At 42.0% G+C, this 19,475-nt stretch overlaps 1 protein-coding gene across 10 annotated transcripts in view; it reads right to left on the reverse strand.

The window, feature by feature from the left end:
- The window catches only part of PKHD1 (PKHD1, fibrocystin/polyductin), a 477,788-nt gene that overhangs the window by 231,495 nt on the left and 226,818 nt on the right, over positions 1-19,475 (reverse strand). For all 10 annotated transcript variants that reach the window (XR_002345756.1, XM_021098821.1, XM_021098820.1 and 7 more), the window contains 2 exons: positions 7,158-7,335; positions 5,595-5,793 (listed from right to left, as the gene is read on the reverse strand). Coding sequence is in view for 9 of the 10 variants with exons in the window: in XM_021098821.1 (XP_020954480.1) it covers positions 5,595-5,793; positions 7,158-7,335 (377 nt within the window). In the remaining variant the exon portion in view is untranslated. The remainder of the gene's footprint in view (positions 1-5,594; positions 5,794-7,157; positions 7,336-19,475) is intronic.

The raw sequence follows: 19,475 nt of genomic DNA on the forward strand, positions 1-19,475 counted from the left end.
GCAATAAATAGAGAGTGGGGTGTCAGCAGATGTAGCCAGTAGCCATGGCAACAGGGAATCACATGGGCAGGAGAGCTGAGACTAGATGGAGGCCTCGGGCCTGGGCCTGACTGACAGCTGAAGAATCCTACAAAGCTTGTAAACCAGATTAATTAGCTGACTAATTATTTCATAGCGTTAATGTAACTAAAAAATAAAAATAGTTCACCATGAACGGAAACATCCCTGGAAGAAAAAAAAAAAAAAACCCAGCAGGGACAGAGGCAGTGGGAAACTGGCTGCATTAGGCAGAGACAGGAGTGCTAGTGAATCTAACCACACACACTGAAAAACAGGCTGGATGGATTGGATTCTGACTTTGAAGATATAAAGGCACATTTGTCCTATAGTCAGGCCCGTTCGCCGGCATGGTGTAGGAGGGACAGTTGGCAACTGCCACTCATAATAGTTTATTAAAGCAAATATTGCCCCTTTGGGAGGCTAACACAAACTATCGCACACAAATACTTGTGGTCTGTTTTGTAAGTGGCTCCTTGGGCAGAAGTCTCAGGGGCTTTTGAAAGGCAACCTGAACCAAGCTCCCCAAGAGAGATTTCTCAAAGAGCAAGGTTAACCCATTGTGGGTTAACAACTGTTTAAGTGGCATTAAGTTTCAATCAAGGGACCTATATATCATAGATGTCCTGGTATCATGAATTTGTTATCTCACAAATTCCAGTCCAGGAAGATAGAAGGAGACTCTTTCAGATAAGTTATGATGGCTATACTGAGTTCAAGGCACCTGAGATGGCTAAACTGCTGGGGGAAGAAAAAGAAACATTCTAGAGAAATATCTACTGAGAAAATATAATCACGCTAATCACCCCAGAAGATGTTTGGTACCACAATTCCAAGAGGTAAGTATCTTTTTTTTTTTTTTTTGTCTTTTTAGGGTTGCACCCGTGGCATATGGAGGTTCTCAAGCTAGGGGTCGAATCGGAGCTATAGACGCTGGCCTACGCCACAGCCAGATCCAAGCTGCATCTGAGACCTACACCACAGCTCACGGCAATGCCAGATCCTTAATCCACTGAGCAAGACCAGGGATCAAACCTGCATCCTCATGGATGCTAGTCAGATTCATTTCTGCTGAGCCATGACAGGAATGCCAAGATAAGTATTCTTGACTTCATTGTAGAGATGCAGCTGCAAAAGCATTAAGCATTTATAATTCCAGGCCCCAGGTAAAGCAGCCAGCTAGGCACTGATGAAAACCCAAAGCCCTAAACTCTGGTCATGAGCTTTCCAAAGAACTTTCCATTCTGTAAAGACATTTATTGAACAAAAATAAAACTCGCCTTGGTAAAGAAGCAAAATGCAAGGGTCAAACAAAATTATATGTGAGGAATTTTTTTCTTGGTCACTGGGGATCAGGGAGAAGTTTTCTCCCATAACCCTGCCTGGCACACCCCACCCTCCACCCTTCTGGTCAGCGGTCAGTGATTACTGAGTGGGCAGCACACCCTAGTGGAGAGATTCATGGCCAGGAGCCAGAATGCCTGGGTTCCGGTCTCTGCCATGCTCAGCTGGGTCAGAGATTACTCAGGCGTCTTAAATAACACACCAAGTAGCCAAACGGAGGAAATGAAGATAATTGTGATTTTTTTAAAACTTCCTCTCTCGGGGTGGGGGGATGTGGTAGAGTTGCAAGCAAACAATACAAAAGACGGCCCGCTTAGAAGTGGTCAAGGAATGAGTGAAATGCAGCCAACTCTCAATGAAGCAGGACTTGGAATGAAAGGCCAGCAGGGAAAGGAGCAGGGTCCCCACATGCCCGTCCCCTGAAGCCTGACAGGAAACTCACTGGACATAGACAAGGTCAAGCAGATTCCCTGCAGTAAAATGAAACTTCGCCATACACAACTCTCCCCACTTTTTTTTTTTTTTTAATTCCAGGAATATGTTCACATAGACTGTGAGGTCTCGACTTCTCTTTTTAGATTAAATGTATTTTATGTAAAGGATCCCAATCCCAGACCTATAAAGTCACTTGGTCCAAAAAAAAAAAAAATTAAATGAAAGTAACAACAAAAAAAATCAATATGTTACTGGAATGCTATTGCTTGTAGTCTCTTTGAAGTGTCAGCCACAACTTCCTCCCTGCCATTACAGCATTGGTCTATGGAAAACATGGTAGCCTCATCATCCACGTCCTAGTGATGTTGTAAGCTGTACACAGAGGGTACCCAAAGTCGTATCCCATCCACACAACCCAATATGGCGGCATGGGACTCCCCCCTAGAGGTCCTCTGTGAGCCTCTCTTCCTCCTGCATCCCCACGTCCAGGAATGGAAACAGAAGTGGCTCTGGCCACCCATCTACTCCAATCCTTCAGAGGACAGAGGAGACACAAATGACCACAGAAGCCACTGCTTGGAGCACCAGGAACCCTGTCCAAGGAGCCAGGGTCTCCAACTCTATGAAACATTCCATCAACCCTCTGTGATTTCCTAGTCCTTACCCAACTCATATGATTCGAAAGTGAAAATACTGAGGTATTCTGATACAAAGAATCTTTAATTATAAATGCCATCTGCCTGATAAAAATGGTTTATACTGAAATATTTATCTACGTCATATACATGCACATATACATGTAAGGTGTATATATATATATATATATATATATAGTTGTTTTTTTTTTAGGGCCACACTCAAGGCACACAGAGGTTCCCAGGCTAGGGGTCGAGTCGGAGCTACAGCTGCTGGCCTACACCACAGCTCACGGCAACACCAGATCCAAACCACATCTATGACCTACACCACAGTTCATGGCAATGCCGGATCCTTAACTCACTGAGAAAGGCCAGGGATTGAACCTGCATCCTCATGGATGCTGGTCAGATTCGCTTCTGCTGAGCCATGACAGGAACTCCTACATGTATATTTAGATGTTCATTGGCATGTGTGTAAATATAGTCTACGACTATAATGTACTATTAATTCAATAAATAATGCTATCGAAGGGAAAGAAAATCTGTAGCTGCATGACTTGATTTTTTTTTTCTTTATGCTACAAGTGTTCCTTTATCATGCTTGGCTCATGTGACTGTTGAAATTAGTTGGCAGTTCATGAACAAAATCCGATTGATGGGCAAGACAGGCTCCTCAGAAGCATGCTAAGTAATAAAACCAGAGCAATTTGAAATTAAAATTTTGTTTCAGAATATACATCAAGTGAACCGTTAGAGTTAAAAGTTAACGGCAACTATTTCCTTTGACTTAATGGCTGTACTTGACTCTCGTGGCAAGACAGTCTGAGAGATCTCTGTCCATCCTGAGTTTTTACAGTTTTAGGTTACATTTATGGATGGATCAAATCAGAAATAAAATCTGAATGGCACAATTCAGTGCAAATAAAGTATACCACAATCCACTTGACAAAGACCTTAAGAATATCCAGGAAGCCCCATCCTCCTCGCCTCTCTGGTGCTATTGAAATGTAATAGTCCCAGGGCTCCAGTGTACTCAGACCCAGTTGACATGTGGCTAGGCACAAGTGACAGGGATAAGAAACTCAGGATGCCTGCCAGCTCTCTAAACCCTAGGGCCAAATCTGGCAGAGGCTGCGGCTTGCCATGCTTGCCATGCATCTGAATTCCACCAGGATCTATTAAGACCAATTTATAACAAAATCATCATTCTAAAGACTCATTTTGGGAGTTCTTGTTGTGGCTCAGCAGTAACAAACTTGACTAGTATCCATGAGGATGCGGGTTTGATCCGGGCCCCACTCAGTGGGTTAAGGATCCACCGTTGCCGTGAGCTGTGGTGTAGATCACAGACACAGCTTGGATCCCACATTGCTATGGCTGTGGCATAGACCAGCAGCTGTAGACCTGATTTGACCCCTAGCCTGGGAACCTCCATATGACACAGGTGTTGCCCAAAAAAAAAAAAAAAAAGAGGCAATAAATAAATAAAGACTAATTTTGCTGGATTTTCCTCAGAGATCACACTGGCTAGAGTGACTATAGATAAGTGGACACTGTGGTGCTCAGAGTGACCAATGCTGAAATAATATGGAAAAGAAACATGAGATGAGCCCCAAGAAGTCAAAAGAAATCTATGGCTCTGACCCACACAATAGGATCCCATGAAACATGCACAATAAAGAGATAGGAAAGGGAGCAGGGCACAACCTTTAAAAGAAGGACATAGTCTAGTCATTGAGGATATGACATTTACTGGTTAGAACCAACTAGGTCTAAGACAGTGGAAGGTTTGACCTCCAGGGGACCTTGAGCTACATTACATGCTCATCATGATATACTTTAGCTAAATGACACACCCACAGGCTCCATGACCATCTGAGGTCGACTATAAAAGGCCAAAAAGTGGATGGTGGCCCACTTCCTGGAAATCCTGCCCCTTCTCTGAAATAATTGGAATAATCCTTCCACTCATTTGCCTGTGAAATGACCAGCCCGTAAAAACTCACCACCTCATATTTCAGGGCTGCTCTTTTGCCTTTTGAAATGGACCACATTCCATCTAAGGAATGTCTATCTTCTAGGCTGCTCTTGCCTTCTGAGCTGGCCTACACCCTGTCTATCTCTCTCAATAAATCTACTTTTTACCTCAAAAGGAAAAGGTAAAGGAATCCTTTGGGCCCCTGTTACTCTGCAATCACGAGCAGGGTTTCTAGTCCTATAAAATGAGGCTCCCAGACCCGTCACCCTTATGCTGCATCGGACACAAGATGAGATGGCCCATCCCTAGTCCTTAGATACCCTTCCACAAGGGCATCTCACCTTCCCCAGATTTCCTTCCGAGGCCTCCCTACTCTTCTTCCATTTTCACTACACTCTTCATCCCCTCTTGTAGCTGTTGCCCTCTACTCTCTGCTGTTCCTTGTATCTTTGAGCATCACCAGCCACCCTGTTTTTACATGTGAAGTTGATCCTTCTACGCATGAACACTACCTTAACATGAGTTAAAAATATTTACAGGAGTTCCCATTGTGGCGCAACGGAAATGAATCCAACTAGTATCCATGAGGATGCAGGTTCGGTCTGTGGCTTCCCTCAGTGGGTTAAGGATCTGACATTGCCGTGAGCTGTGGTGTAGGTCACAGACGTGGCTTGGATCTGGCATTGCTGTGGCTGTGGTGTAGGCTGGCAGCTGTAGCTCCAATTCGACCCCTAGCCTGGAAACTTCCATATGCCATGGGTACATACCTAAAAAGCAAAAAAAAAAAAAAAAAAAAACAAAGTTTATTAAGTACTTGCTCTGGGCTTAACACTCTGCTAAAGAATTTTCCATGTTTTCCTTGATTTAACGTCCTATCCTTTGGGTAAATCCTTTTATTATCCCATTTTCCAGATGAGGAGCCTGAGGCTTAGGAAGAACACCTACTCCGTGTTTCATACCTAGCAGGTGCTGGAGCTAGGATTTAAATGCAGGCATCTGATTTCAGGGACTGGCTGTTTAACCCTAACACCCCGTGGATACTTTCAGTTTCTCATCCCTTCGCAGCACCAGTGTTTGAAATTCAAAAGTCAGTAGTGGTTTCTGACTATGTGCCATCAACATGCTCATCCAGTTGTACTTACCCAGATAGGTGAGTTGTCTCAAGTGGCTATGGAAGAACCAGTCACAGCCTTGGTCCTGACCAGGTGATGGAAGAGATGGGAGGGCTCGCCCCACTTGACTCCCGCACCCTACAAGGATGTCAGGGTGAGGCCAAGGCATGTCTGTGTGCACGATCAGCAGGTAATTCCCAGGAGCAAAGTTGTCAAATGTTGCTGAGTACTTGAAGCGAGAGAAAAGAACAAAAGGCTCATTTAGAAAGGAAGTCTCCCCTCCCAAAAACGAGTTCCCAAGAATTCAGATGGGGTCCTTCTGAAATAAGACAGTTCAGACTGGCTACTCTTCATGTGGAAAGTGGGCTAACTTAAATCTATTCCATAATAAATTCATAACTAAAGCTATAAAATCCTACAATCTGAGTACTGAAAATCCTACTTACTTCTGGTTGAATCATCTCCATTAACAGAGGAGAAAACCAAGCTCAGACAAGCAAGGTAGCTTGTTCCAGGTCAAATGGCTAGAAGAGACAGAAGAGACCACGTCTCCAATTCCTTTCTAGGTTTCGCCAAGTCTCGAACAGGCAGACAATGATAGGAGTGCTATCTATTCATAAGAGTAATAGCTAATACTGCTAAGCTCTTGCTACATCTTCAGGTAGTACTGCTATCAAGGCGTTCAGTCCTTGAAAGACCCTAGGGATTATTGCTGGTACAGCCCTATTTTATGGATGAAGACACTGAGGCAGGTGGAAGTTCAGGAACTTTCCCATCACAAAGCAGGAGAATGCTGATCTGGGATAGACACCCAGGCATCCACCTCCAGAGTCACCATTCTCCTGCCTTCGCCTTTCCAGAATGTTCTCATGCGAACCTCAAGGGAAGGGGAGAGGGGTTCACATCCTTTCTGAGAGCCTTGGGGGAGAGGATCAAAAGGATTCTGCTTTCAATTCCTCAGATCTATGCCTGCTTCCAGCTCCTTAAGACCTGCTCCCATGATCTTCAGGGAGACTGTGTGTGATGAGACAGGAAGAAAGAAATGAGTTAAAAGGAAGGAAAGAAGCTTGAGGAAGTCCACTGGCTTGAGTCTTTAAGAAAATGCACCCACTTTCCACATGGTTATTCCTACCTTCCCTCCCTCTAACCATCTGATTCCAACTGGAAAACAAGGCTAGACCTTCATATGCAAGTTAACCTTTGACCACAAGGTGGCAGTGTGCCATGTAAAAAAATGCCTTGTGAAGACATTTTCTCTTGGCTACAAATACGTCTCAGGGTAAGTTGGTTCCCAATTCATAACATAAGACAACAATTCTATCAGATGCTTAGAAACTGTTTTTCACAGTTTCAATAAAGTTAAATTTGTAGGCAGAACCATTCTGTGTTCAAGGTAAAATTTAAACAGATTCTAAAATTTTCAAGTTTAGAATAAAAAACAAACACATCTTGAATTCAGGTGACATTCATCTGCTCAAAATGCTGCCGCAGTTTCCTTGATCAGCACCGGAAGATGCTAACCTGCAAACCAATGATTTCACAGGAAGGAAATATGGGAAATGAAAACTACCAGTGAGTGGATGCTGGAGTTACCTGCAAAGAGCAATTGGACCAAGGGCTGTCGAATTGCAGTGAGTAGGTCTCCTGATCCAAGAGCAGAGCCATCCAGCCATAAAGGTTAGACAGGGTGTTGTGCACATAACTCACAGTGGTTGTCTTATTTTTGCTGTCCGTGATGGTTAAATCATAAGGAATTTTCGGGGCACTGGCTCTAGGGTGATTAAAAAAGAAAAAAAAAAAGTGGATTGTAAGTTATTTGTCCATCTGGATCTGGGGCACTCCTCTTCCATCATTGTATGTCATCTTCTATTTTCTCCACATACGTCTCTTTCCTGGGTGACCATGGAGGTTTTAGTGGTCACGGTGTAAGTCAAAAAGCCCAGTGCAAAGATGTCCTTGGACCATTTGTACATTACAGTGGCCTGTAACCCTCAGCTCTTAGGAAACTTCATCAGTGCCATTTTTTTTTGGGGGGGGGCTTTTTAGGGCCACACCTATGGCCTATGGAAGTTCCCAGACTAAGGGTTGAATCATTGCTGCAACTTTGGGCCTACGTGACAGCCACAGCAATGCAGGATCCTTAATCCACTGAGTGAGGCCAGGGATCAAACCTGCAACCTCATGGATACTAATCAGGTTTCATTACCTTTGAGTCACAACTGGAACTCCAATCACTGCCATCTTAATGAGCTCATAAAGGCCAGGACTATATATTATTATTTCAACAAAGACATGTCCATGATCAGAATCCTGTCTACCCCAGTTTCATCAACATAACACACATTATATAGTCATTAATTATCCCCAGGGGGAGCAGTGGCGGAGGCCCAGAACCTGATGTGCCTGGACTCCTGGAGCCCACCTCCAACTCCCCAGCCAGAATGTCCTCAGGAGCATCCCCAGAACAAAGAGGACACTGGCTCCTCTCCTGTGGGCTTACACATTGCCAAGGCCCACTCCTGCCAGGCACCTGAGTGCTGGCAGGTTTGTATCTTTGTTTGTTAACCATGTATGTTTGTAACTCTGTACGTTAACTATATATGTGTGTTAATTACATATGTTTGTTAACTATGTATGTTTACTATGTTTGTATGTTAACTAGAGCTATGACATTCTGAAGTTAGAGACATTTTCTCTTCTTTGGTACCCTGCCCACTGGCACACAGACCCTGTACACAATGGACACTCAAATCATGTTTTTATATGAACCAAGGAGGCTTGGATGAACTCTCAAAAGCAGCTGGTGTCAGCTTTCCCATTTACAGAACAGGTTTCTAGAAGAACAGCATTTGACCAAGTGAGGAAACTGAGGCAGAATATGTCAAAAGTATGTTAGTGTCATGGATAGAACTAGAGAGTTTTTCATTTTGACAACTTGTTCTACACAGCTCACCCCAGAAAGTGATTTTGAAGATTTCACTAAAACATAAATAGATTTTCCTACATGCTTAGACCCTAAAAGAACGTCAAAGTGGACAGAAAAGGAGTTCCCATCATGGTGCACCGGAAATGCATTCAACTAGGAATCATAAGGTTGTGGGTTCGATCCCTGGCCTCACTCAGTGGGTTAAGGATCCGGCGTGGCCATGAGCTGTGGTGTAGGATCTGGCATTGATGTGGCTCTGGCACAAGCTGGTGGCTACAGCTCAAATTAGACCCCTAGCCTGGGAACCTTATGCCGCGGGTGCAGCCCTAAAAGGACAAAAGACCAAAAAATAAAATAAAATAAAGTGGACAGAAAAAAGTAAAGCAAAAGTTCAAAAAATAAAAAACTGTACACACACATGATGACTGTCCTTCCACGCTTTGGTTTAGTTTTCATGAGCATCTTTAACTCTGGCATGTTGCTGCAGGCAGATAATTAAAATTTCAAAGTAGGGGGAAATGAGACGAAGGAGGATGTTGGGTTTTCTAAGTGAGGGGTGGCATGAGCAAATGGAAAGCCACTTTACAATCTAGTGGTGTATTGTAACAAGGAAACTGGTTTCAGTGTTAAACGCTTGGGTACCACTGTCAAGTGGGTGTAGCTTGGAAATCTATATCTGCGTGCACTAGGGGTATGAACTTGGGGGAATAGCTGACCCTCTTTATGTCTGTACGTATCTCATACAGCAAGTGTAAAACGTGAAGCAATAATATGTGTAAAGTATACGGGAAACATCACCAAGCCCAACAGTGTCTACTACAGCTCATTTAAAGAAGAACCGCATAAATCCAGGCTCTTGCTTACATGTGGAATCTAAAAAAATGGTACAAGTGAACTTATTTACAAACTAGAAATATATTCACAGACATGGAAGACAAACTTACGGTTACCAAAGGGGAAAGGGGAAGGGGGAGGGAAAGGTGAGATTGGGATTAACAGATACACACTACTGTATATACAACAGATAAACAACAAGGACCTCCTGATAGTGCAGGGAACTATACTCAATATCTTGTAATAATCTACAAGGGAAAAGAATCTGAAGAATAATATATACGTGTGTGTGTATGTGGGGGTGTGTGGACACACATAGTATAGCTGAATCACTTTCCTCTGCACTTGAAACTAACACCACACTATAAGTCAGCTATATTTCAGTTTAAAAACTTTCAAAAGAAGGAACCTCAGGTTTACCAGATTTGCCATTCTCTCTACTTATTTTAATGTCTAGAGATTTATCCAGGATATTTAGACATTTAAAATTACACTCAAAACCTTTCAGGGTACAGAGCTTTCACCCTAGCAGAGTAATACTTGATACATAGTTCTTATAAGAGTAAATGTGTTTGTTTCATCCATTAATTGATAAAATTAAAGATATGGAAAATGCTCAGGGCATCTGGAATAGAAGAACTCCGCTTTCCCAGGTGTCCCTCACAGCATCCCCTGAACCTTTAGAAATCTCAGGGTGGGGGACTCCATCCTCTCTGCGCACTTGGGATTCAGAGGGATGTTTTCACATGCATATCAAGACTTAAGTAGGAACTAGAGGACAATCCCGGACTCATATTTTTAGAATCAGAGTGGACATGAAGATCATCTGTTAAATCCACTGTGGGAATCCCCTCCATGATTTATCGTTTCCCTTTTCCAGTTATGGGGTGCTCACATCCTCACATTCCTCCTCCTGGATTCCTGTCTGTGGCTCTGCAGATTAGGAACCTGACTAGTATCCATGAGGATGCCAGTTTGATCCCTGGTCTCTCTCAGTGGGTTAAGGATCCAGTGTTCTCAAGCTGCTGCATAGGTCACAGACGTGGTCCAAACCTGGCATTGCTGTGGCTGTGGCATAGGCCAGGAGCCTGGGAACTTCCACATGCTGCAGGTGTGGCCCTAAAAAGAAAAAAAAAAATCCTCCTCCGTATATGAAATTTATCTTTGAATTTTAATCAAATTAACCTTTAGAAATTTAACCTTTAGAAACCTTAATGTTCTTCACTGTATTTTCTCGCTGTCTCTCCTCAGTCATTACAATTCTCTCTTATTCTGACTGAAACCATGAGTCCCAGAGTCGCAAGAGATCAGCCAGTGCAATTTGGCCCAACAATATTATTTAATAAATAAAGATAGGCTTCTGGGAAATTAATGTAAAACAAATGTGGTAAGAAGAGATAAGCTGGAACTGAAATACCAGAGAGGCGAATGAGTTAGCCCCAGTGGGTACTGAGGTCAGCATATCAGGGGGATTCCACACCACTGCAGAGAATGACTCTGAGAATTTCAGGCTCTGAAAGTACAGCCCTTCCACTTTCACAGACATACGAACCCTGGAAAATGAATCACAATACTGAACCCCAACAGGGACTTATTGTAAATCAGAATTTCCATTTAACAATTCACAGTGAGAAGTAAAATTGCCTTTCACATAGCGGGTACTCAACAAATGTTTGTTGAATGAATAATGAATGTCAAATGGACTAGAACATGCTAACTGACTACTTAGTGATGGTTCTTCCCAGGAAAGTCTATCCAGAAATAGTCTACTCCTACTGACTAGACTTAATTATCTCTCAAATTTCCATCAGCATCATATTTATAAATCAGTCTAATCATCTAATTTCTCCTGGTTCAATTTCTGTATGGATCATCATTTCAATGATTGAAGGAGCCGTTTTTCAGGAGATACTCCTCAGTTTCTGAAGGCCCTGCCAATCATGACCCTCTCTTTAAATATCATAAAACTATGAAAATGCTAACATTAATTCAGTTATACTTGTCTCTTGGACTTTTTTCTTTCCTGTTGATGTCCTTCTTCCAATGAACTTCAAATAATCTGATGCTTAACCTCTTGATCAATGGAAAACCCAACCACAGCATATCATGATCCCAAATCATCTTTTCTTTTCCTCTTCCTTCTTCAGGCACTGCTCTGATCCTATCAAGTTGCCTCATTCATCCATCTGTCCATTCATCGCAACCAAGGTTCACGTGGGATGCGATTTTGCAGGCACTCGTGGCAGTACCAGTTTTCCGTAGGGCCATAAAGGTAGAGAAGGACGTTAGCAAGTACGCCTTTATCACAGGTGGTAGTAGAAAGAGTCCGACCGTGCATTTGGAAAAGCCAATCAAAGTGGAAAAGACCCATCTCCCAGTAGACAAGATGCCTTGTCTTGACCATCACCCGGGGGCCAAAAATTCAAGTCCCAACCTTCTAGGCCAAATGCCAGCAGTGACGGTGGTGGGCTCTTCTGAAAAGAACATCAAGGGTAGAAGAATACTATAAAGAGAATTTACCAACCATAATTACTACAATTTTCTCTTGCCCTAAATAGCCACCAATTTCCCCATGCCCTAAATAGCCACCAATCTCCCTCTCTTTACTGTTAATGAAGCAAAGGAGCACACAAGTATTTCTAATTTGGAGGAGCCAAGGGAGTCTGCATGGGCCATTAGCAGCAGAGAGCTTCATTATGAGGGGAAGAAGTCTCTCCCTGAACTTTATGTGCAAGAAATCAGGAGGCAACCAGTCCATTTGAAGTGTTAACCCTTACCTCTGCATCATCAGCTACAGCTCTGCTATACAATCAAAAAGACAACAGGGCCACAAACCTTTCCTTTCCTATGAGGTAGTTTATTTTATTTTTATCATCAAGCCTGTTTTTAATAAAAGAACATTTTCCTTTAGAAATATATCACTTGATAAAACTTCCCAACCTAAGTACCAATTTGCAATACTAGCTGCATAAACAGTTGCATAATTTAGTGTCCAGATACTGTGCAGAACTGTTGAATGTATACTGTCCACAGAGGATTTGTTAGGCAATCAACAATACCACTGAGAACACATATTAACTCCCTGGTTTGTGTTTACCATTAGCTCACTTTTCCTGAGGGTGCATATCTCTGTGTATTAAGACAAACACTGCATTGAGCTCTAAATGCTCTAAATTCGGAACAATTGTGAAATAAACTCTTTATAATTACACATCTCCTAAGCCAGATACATCATAATAGCTAGCCCCAAATGGTACTATCGCCTGGATATTCCTGCTGGCTGCTGTTATTCTCATCATCTACTGCACAAAGAGGACAAAACCAAACTGTTGAGCACAGACAACATATTTCTGAGGGATGGCTTTGCTTAAGCATTTTCTAAAAATACACCAGGCTCATAAAATCCTTGTCAGAGCACCACTATTCCACCTGCTGACCTGCCATCATGCAGCCACATCATATGCGTGTCAGTAAGGGGTTTTCTGGACATACCCTTATGATTGAGAACCACTTATTTATTCCTCCTTCTGCATGAGAAAGCTAAAAAGACAAAAGAAACCATAACCCCCAGTCTTTCCCCAAAACTTTTTTTTTTCTTTTTAGGGCTACACCTGCGGCATATGAAAGTTCTCAGGCTAGGGGTTGAATCAGGCCTGCAGCTGCGGGCCTACACAACAGCCACAGCACCACTGGATCCAATCTGCGTCTGTGACCAACACTGCAGCTTGTGGTGAAGCCAGATCCTTAACCCATTGAGTGAGGCTAGGGATGGACCCTGCATCCTCATAGATACTATGTTGGGTTCTTAATCCTCTGAGCCACAAATGGGAACTCCCCCAAAACTTTTAACAACCCTTAAACTCCCATAGAAAAGAGAATTGGTAGGTGGAGAAGCAAGCCATATGATTTAATAATCCTTGCATTTCTGGCAGGTACACCCAGCATCACTCCTCCACAACTTTGCAGGTGTATATTTCTGTTGACCTTTTTTTCAGAGTTGGCTAAAGCAATAAGTATTTATTGTAGGGAAGCCTCTAAATTAACCTAGGGCCTTCCCAAATGTAGTGTCTACAATTGTTAACATACATGGGTCAATGATAATTGACTACACTATGCCATCTCTTCTCTTGATCTGTTGAATGAAGCTGGAATGGCTGTCTCAGAACATGAGGGTGCCACCACTGAAGTGACACAACCCCAAGGCACAAAACTACCTGTTAGGAATACTGAAAAACAATTTCATGCATCAGGTAGGGAGATGAGGGACAAGGCTTACCTTCCCTTTTATATAAATATACACCTGGTGCTGGTGGGGCTGAGAGACACTTACACATGAGCTCATGTCAGCTCCTAACTCCACATCCAGTGATATCCGGATAGCCTTTTACAGGTCACGTGAGAGTCTCATCACCATGGAATTAGACCAATGCAACAAATCAGCACTTTTAATTCTAGAGAGCTAGTTGTTACACACGCACCAACACACCACCAGACCCTGTGTTGTTCATAAAATTGTATAACCATGGAGTATTACTGATGCTATTCCTCAGTTTGGGCTGCATGTTCATGTTTGGATCTTTTTTGCATTTTACTTCTATAACTGCTGCTGCCAAGAGAGGATAATACTTCAGGAACCTTCCTGTCTCACATGGGGTTTTTTGAGAACTGAAAAGATACCATTTGTGATGCTATGCTGATTTATCCCTAGGAAGGAAAGTTAGGCAATTATTCAGGTAAGAGCTGGGATACAATTTCCATCTGAACTCTTCTTCACTTTTGCACTCACAAAGGCAGGGGGTACCCCATTCTCTGAACACTGACACATTAAGAACAGCTCCATGGGTAAAAACTGAATGCACTCACTACAGGAGAGGAGATTAAGCAAGATCTAAGAATCAAGGTGCTCAGCAAAAACATTAACCTTTTCTTTGTGAGGAGAATTAGGAAGAAAGACATAGAAGACACTGGGGCACAGTGAATCGAAAACTGTGTCCTGAAAGACACCAGATTCCATGGCTTTCTGGGAGGTTTAGTCAGATCAGTGCAATGCCACATGACTATCAGAAAACGTTCCCTATTTTTCAAGAATTAGATTACATTTCATTTGAGCAAACTTGATTCCTTTGCCAGGCATTTGTTTCTCAGAAACTACATCATCTATAATATTTTATTCTATTAGCAATATGTTTATACGTTGTTTTGTCAATTGCAAATGTAGGGACATTAGAGAAACAGTGTTTACTGAGCACTTACTACATGCCAGGCCATGACCCTGTGAGATAAGTACCACTTTGCTCATTTTAGTGGCATGAAACTGAAGCAAAAAGAGGTAAAGTAACTTGTCCAGTAACGTACCTAGGAAGTGGGGGAGGGAGGTGGGCTATGATTTATACCCACAAATGATTCCTAATTACTTCTCTATTCTTCAGCCTTTGAAAAATAATTTCAAACATATGTATATGGCCTGACCTTCTTTTATGTACTTCCTATTAAAGCTCAGAAGGACTGGTTGGCCAACCTACAACAACTTGTAAACTCTTTTCATTTCCCCCAAACTCAATCCAGTCAATAATTGGAAGACAGATCAAGGCTTGATTTACTGGTATTTGAATAAATCTATGTCATCTGAAGGAGCTGTAGAATGCTTTATACCAAAACACAAATAATTCCCAGATGGCAGTTGTGAAAGTTGGTTCTCTTTCTCCCCCTTACAATTCCGTGCATTGCTACAATCAGGAAAAGAAAAGAAACACGAATGCACGCAATAGGTAGGGATGGGGTAGGGGTGGCATGAAGAAGAAATCAGCTGTTGAAATAAATCATTTGGGCAACTGACAGCCCCTGGCAAGAAAAAGCCTTGAGGACACTGTGAATGGACATTCTTAAATATTAGCTTTTCCTAGAAATTTTAGAAAGAAAGACTGAGGATAGTATTTTAATCCTGGAGCTTCTGAAGAGGAAGATTTAGAGAAGTCTGCAATTTCTTAAACTATATCCATTTATTCACCACTAACTTTATTGAGTCACTATTCAACATGGTATTGGGCACCATAACAAACAAACAAACAAACAAACAAACAAACAAAAACCTATCCTTGCCCTACTTACCATGAGAAGAGAGGGACAATTTATAAAGCTATTTAGGAACTGTGAGTACTGGATAAAACAAGTATAGAAGAGCCAGCACACAGCAGGGATACACAAGCTGTGCGGGAAGCTTGGGGAAGCTTACCAGAGAAAACGACCTTCGTGCTGAGTTCATGGAAGCTGAACCTTATGAATTGAAACACACAAAGAAGTTGAGTGTGGCTGAGACAGAAAATGCAGGGAAGGGAGGGCAGAGTGTTGAGAAATGATGCCAGAAGAATCAGCAGGAGCTGGTCATGAAGTGCCCAAAAGACATTACAAATGGTAGACTGTCACTGGGAGGCACTGGGAAGTCTTTACAAAGTCTCAGGCCAGAGGATGCAAGACCAGGTCTCATCTGCAAAGATCCACAAAGTTTAAGGATGGGCTCCCAGCGAGGTGCCACGCTAAGCGGCTGTTGTGGTTACACAGGTGAGAGATAGTGTCAACCTGGACTAAAGAAGGGAAGCTGGGAAGGAGAGAAGCAAAAAACTCAAAGAGAGATTTTTTAGGAGATAAAATGGAGTAGACTTAGGAGGTGATTTATGTGAGAAATAAAGTCAGATGAGTCAATGACTCCCATTTCTGGTTCAGATAATTGAATCCTTTGCCTGAACACCCAGGGATGCTGAAGATCCGGGGAGGAACAGGGCCATAGAATAACCCTAAGTTCAGTTCTGGCAAATTGAGTTTGAAATGGCTATTAAAAACTCTAGTGGAAATACTGAAAGCATTGCTGCTCAATGGGAATAGATCGCCAGCCATCAATGCAAGCCACAGATAGAATTTTAAATTTTGTCATAGTCGCACTGAAAAATTTAAGAGAAAAGGGTCACATTAATTTTAATAATATATTTAACCCAATGTATTCAAGATAGTATCTTTTCAACATAATTAATGTAAACAAATTATTGAGCAATTTCATATTCTTTTTTTTCATACAGAATCTTAGAATTAAGGGGTATAATTGACATTTATAGTACATCTCCACTTGGATGAACCATATTTCATGTGTTCAGTAGCCACCTGTGGTGAGTGGCTACCATATTGAACCATCCAGACCCTAAGAACAATTGGGTAAATGAGTCTGGAACTCAATAAAGCAGTGTAGACTAGGGGGAAAAAAAAAACCTGGAATCATCAGTGGCTATTAACTAAGGCTATGGAATAATCCAGATCACCTGGAAAAGACAAAAAGATCGGGGCTGTGAGAGCCTGTGAAAGGAAAGATTCTCAAAGAACCCTAAGAAACACTAGCATTTAAGCGGTAGAGAGAAGAGCTTGCAAAGGAGGTCTAGAAGGAGCACTTAAAAACCTACTGGTGATATTATCCTTTCCCGGGCTATTATAGAGAAGAAATTTGGGATCAATAAATCTAAGAACGACATGAGGCACATCGACATTATGAGGTCTCTGGAGGAAACGGTGCTGACATTTTTCAAAAGTGAGGTCCTGACTCACCCAGGTGTGGCTAACACCTCCTGGTCTTATCAGGAAGGATGGGGTTGGGGGAATGAGAGTGGTAGAAACAGAAACCGGGAAAGGAACACTATCCTGAGTATATGTGCCTCTTATAGAAAGCATGTTTTCAGAACAGTGAGAGAGAACTCACGCAGACCAATTGGGTCATCACTTTAACAAAGCAGAAACGAGACTCTGCCTTGTAGAGGGTGGGAATTTTTTCCTCCCCCGATATTAAGCATTAGTATCAGCTTCAAATACGTTTATGCCTCTGTCAACCCAATCGCCAGGGCTGAGCCAGAGGAAGCTCAAAAACCAGAAGTGCCACAAAAGGGAGAACCCATCAGTCTTAGAAAAGGTAGTGGGGGAAGGGTACCAGTGTCAAACAAGGCACTATGTTCATTTAGTGAAGGTAGACCAGGAAAGGCCTCCAAGGAAGAGCTCACACTCCAGGCACTCGGTTCTTAGTTGTGGGTGAGGTGCCCCATTTATGCAGCTGTGCAGACCTCACACCCTGCCCTCTGGGGTCCTAGGCTGAATATGGTGGGAGCTAAGCATCTAAAGGGGAGACGGCAGGGTCCTTGTGCCACATCAGATCTCCATCAACACCCAATCCCAAAAGATCGGGGCTGTGAGAGCTTGTAAATCAACTCTTCGGGTACTTGCTCCAGGGGGAATAGCACAACAAATTAATCCTTTCTCCATGAAATGCAGCAAAGTTTGTATCTATGCAGAATTCAAATTGTTCATTAGCTCTGACATGTTCCTAATGAGGTTATAATGCTCTAGGATAGAGATTAAGCCACTGAATACAAATAGCTGGGGATAGAACCCTGGAAAGATAAAGTTAGAAGAAACTTAGAGCAGTACTTCTCACACTTGAATCTAAATTGCCTGTGGGTCCTGACACAGGACCAGCAGGACTGTAATGAGTCTGAGATTCCCCAAGTCCAATCCTAGGTCACACTGATGCACTCTGACTAGCAAGACCTTAGTGGTCATCTAACCCAACCATCTTACCCTAGAGGTGATGATGTGAGGGCCAAGGGACCTATAATTGGGAGTGTGCTGGGACTCTCCTGGGGCTAAATTGGGGTAGTGGAGCATCTGTCCACAGACCTGTGAATCAACCTGAAAATGTTTAAATAGAAGCACAGGGAGTTGGGTGACAAACCATCATGGCCTTCTCAAGATGGAAGGGGTTTCTGGGACATGAGATTTTCTATTTTAAAACCAAGAAACTTGCAAACAAACCAAGGCAATTTTTCACCCTAGTAAGAGTCTTTTGAATCTCCTTAAAATAAAGTATCAGGATTATTATCTTTTTGACTCTGTTGGTCCCTGAGTGTGGGGACTATGACCTGCTTCCTTGGTAAGTACCTAGGTATCCTGTCCTGAAGATATCCAAGAACAGAAGCTCAGACAAGATCACACTGCAGAGCCTGTGAATGCTACACCATTCAGTGCCTATCTAAGAGACAGGCTCCCAGCAGGTCTCCAGGTAAGGCATAAAAAGGGAGTATCAAGAATACAGAGAAGTCATGATATCCTATTATATAGCACAGGAAACTGTATCTAGTTACTTGTTATGGAACATGATGGAGGATAATATGAGAAAAAGAATGTGTATATACTGTACATCATGGTGACCCAGTTATAGATGTATAGTTATACATGTATAGATTCTTCCTTCTCACATTATCATGCTCCATCATAAGTAGGAAAACTAACAGAGCACTGTAAGCCAGCTATATGAAAAAAAATAAAATCATTATATAAAAAATAAAAAATAAAAACAAAACAAAAAGAATGTGTGTGTGTGTATAGAAGTCTGAGATTCTCCAAGTCCAATCCCAGGTCACACTGTATATTAATATGTAAATTAATACATATAATATATATATATGTGTGTGTGTGTGTGTGTATAACTGGGTCACTTTGTCGTACAGCAGAAATTGACAGAATGTTGTAAATCAACTATAATAGAAAAAATAAAAATCTTTTTAAAAAAGAATACAGAGAAATCAGTATCACACAAGTACATACTGTTCTTCTTAATTACACAGATTTACTTTAATTTTTCTCTTTGAAAAAAATGCATATAAGAAATAAATTGCTAACTTTTATAAATCTCAAAGTGCTCATCAAAACCATCTTTGTTAAAAACCATCTTTGTTAAAATAATGAAGAACAGATCACATTAAAATAATGAAGAACAGATCACATCCCTAAGAATGAAAAGAAAAAGTCATGCTCTCCATAATCAAAATGATGAAAAATGAAAATATATCTCTCCAAATTGTTATTTTACCCACTGCAATTGGGTCCATTAACATTAGAATAATAAACAGTCTGGAAAACAAAAGTGGAACATTTCCAGACTATTCAATGAGCAAAGTATTGCTAAGCATCTAAAACAGAATGTCAAGATACCGATGCCTTATGTATTCAGAGTGCAGACCCTGTGCAGTCCTGACCCCATTGCCCTTCTCCCTGGGGTTTACCTGTTTAAGAAAGTGCCAGTACGATCTGGCTGAAGCACTTGCCTTAATATTCATGCAGTT

This window comes from Sus scrofa, chromosome 7 (genome assembly GCF_000003025.6).
Source record: "Sus scrofa isolate TJ Tabasco breed Duroc chromosome 7, Sscrofa11.1, whole genome shotgun sequence".
NCBI classification, from domain to species: Eukaryota; Metazoa; Chordata; class Mammalia; order Artiodactyla; family Suidae; genus Sus; species Sus scrofa.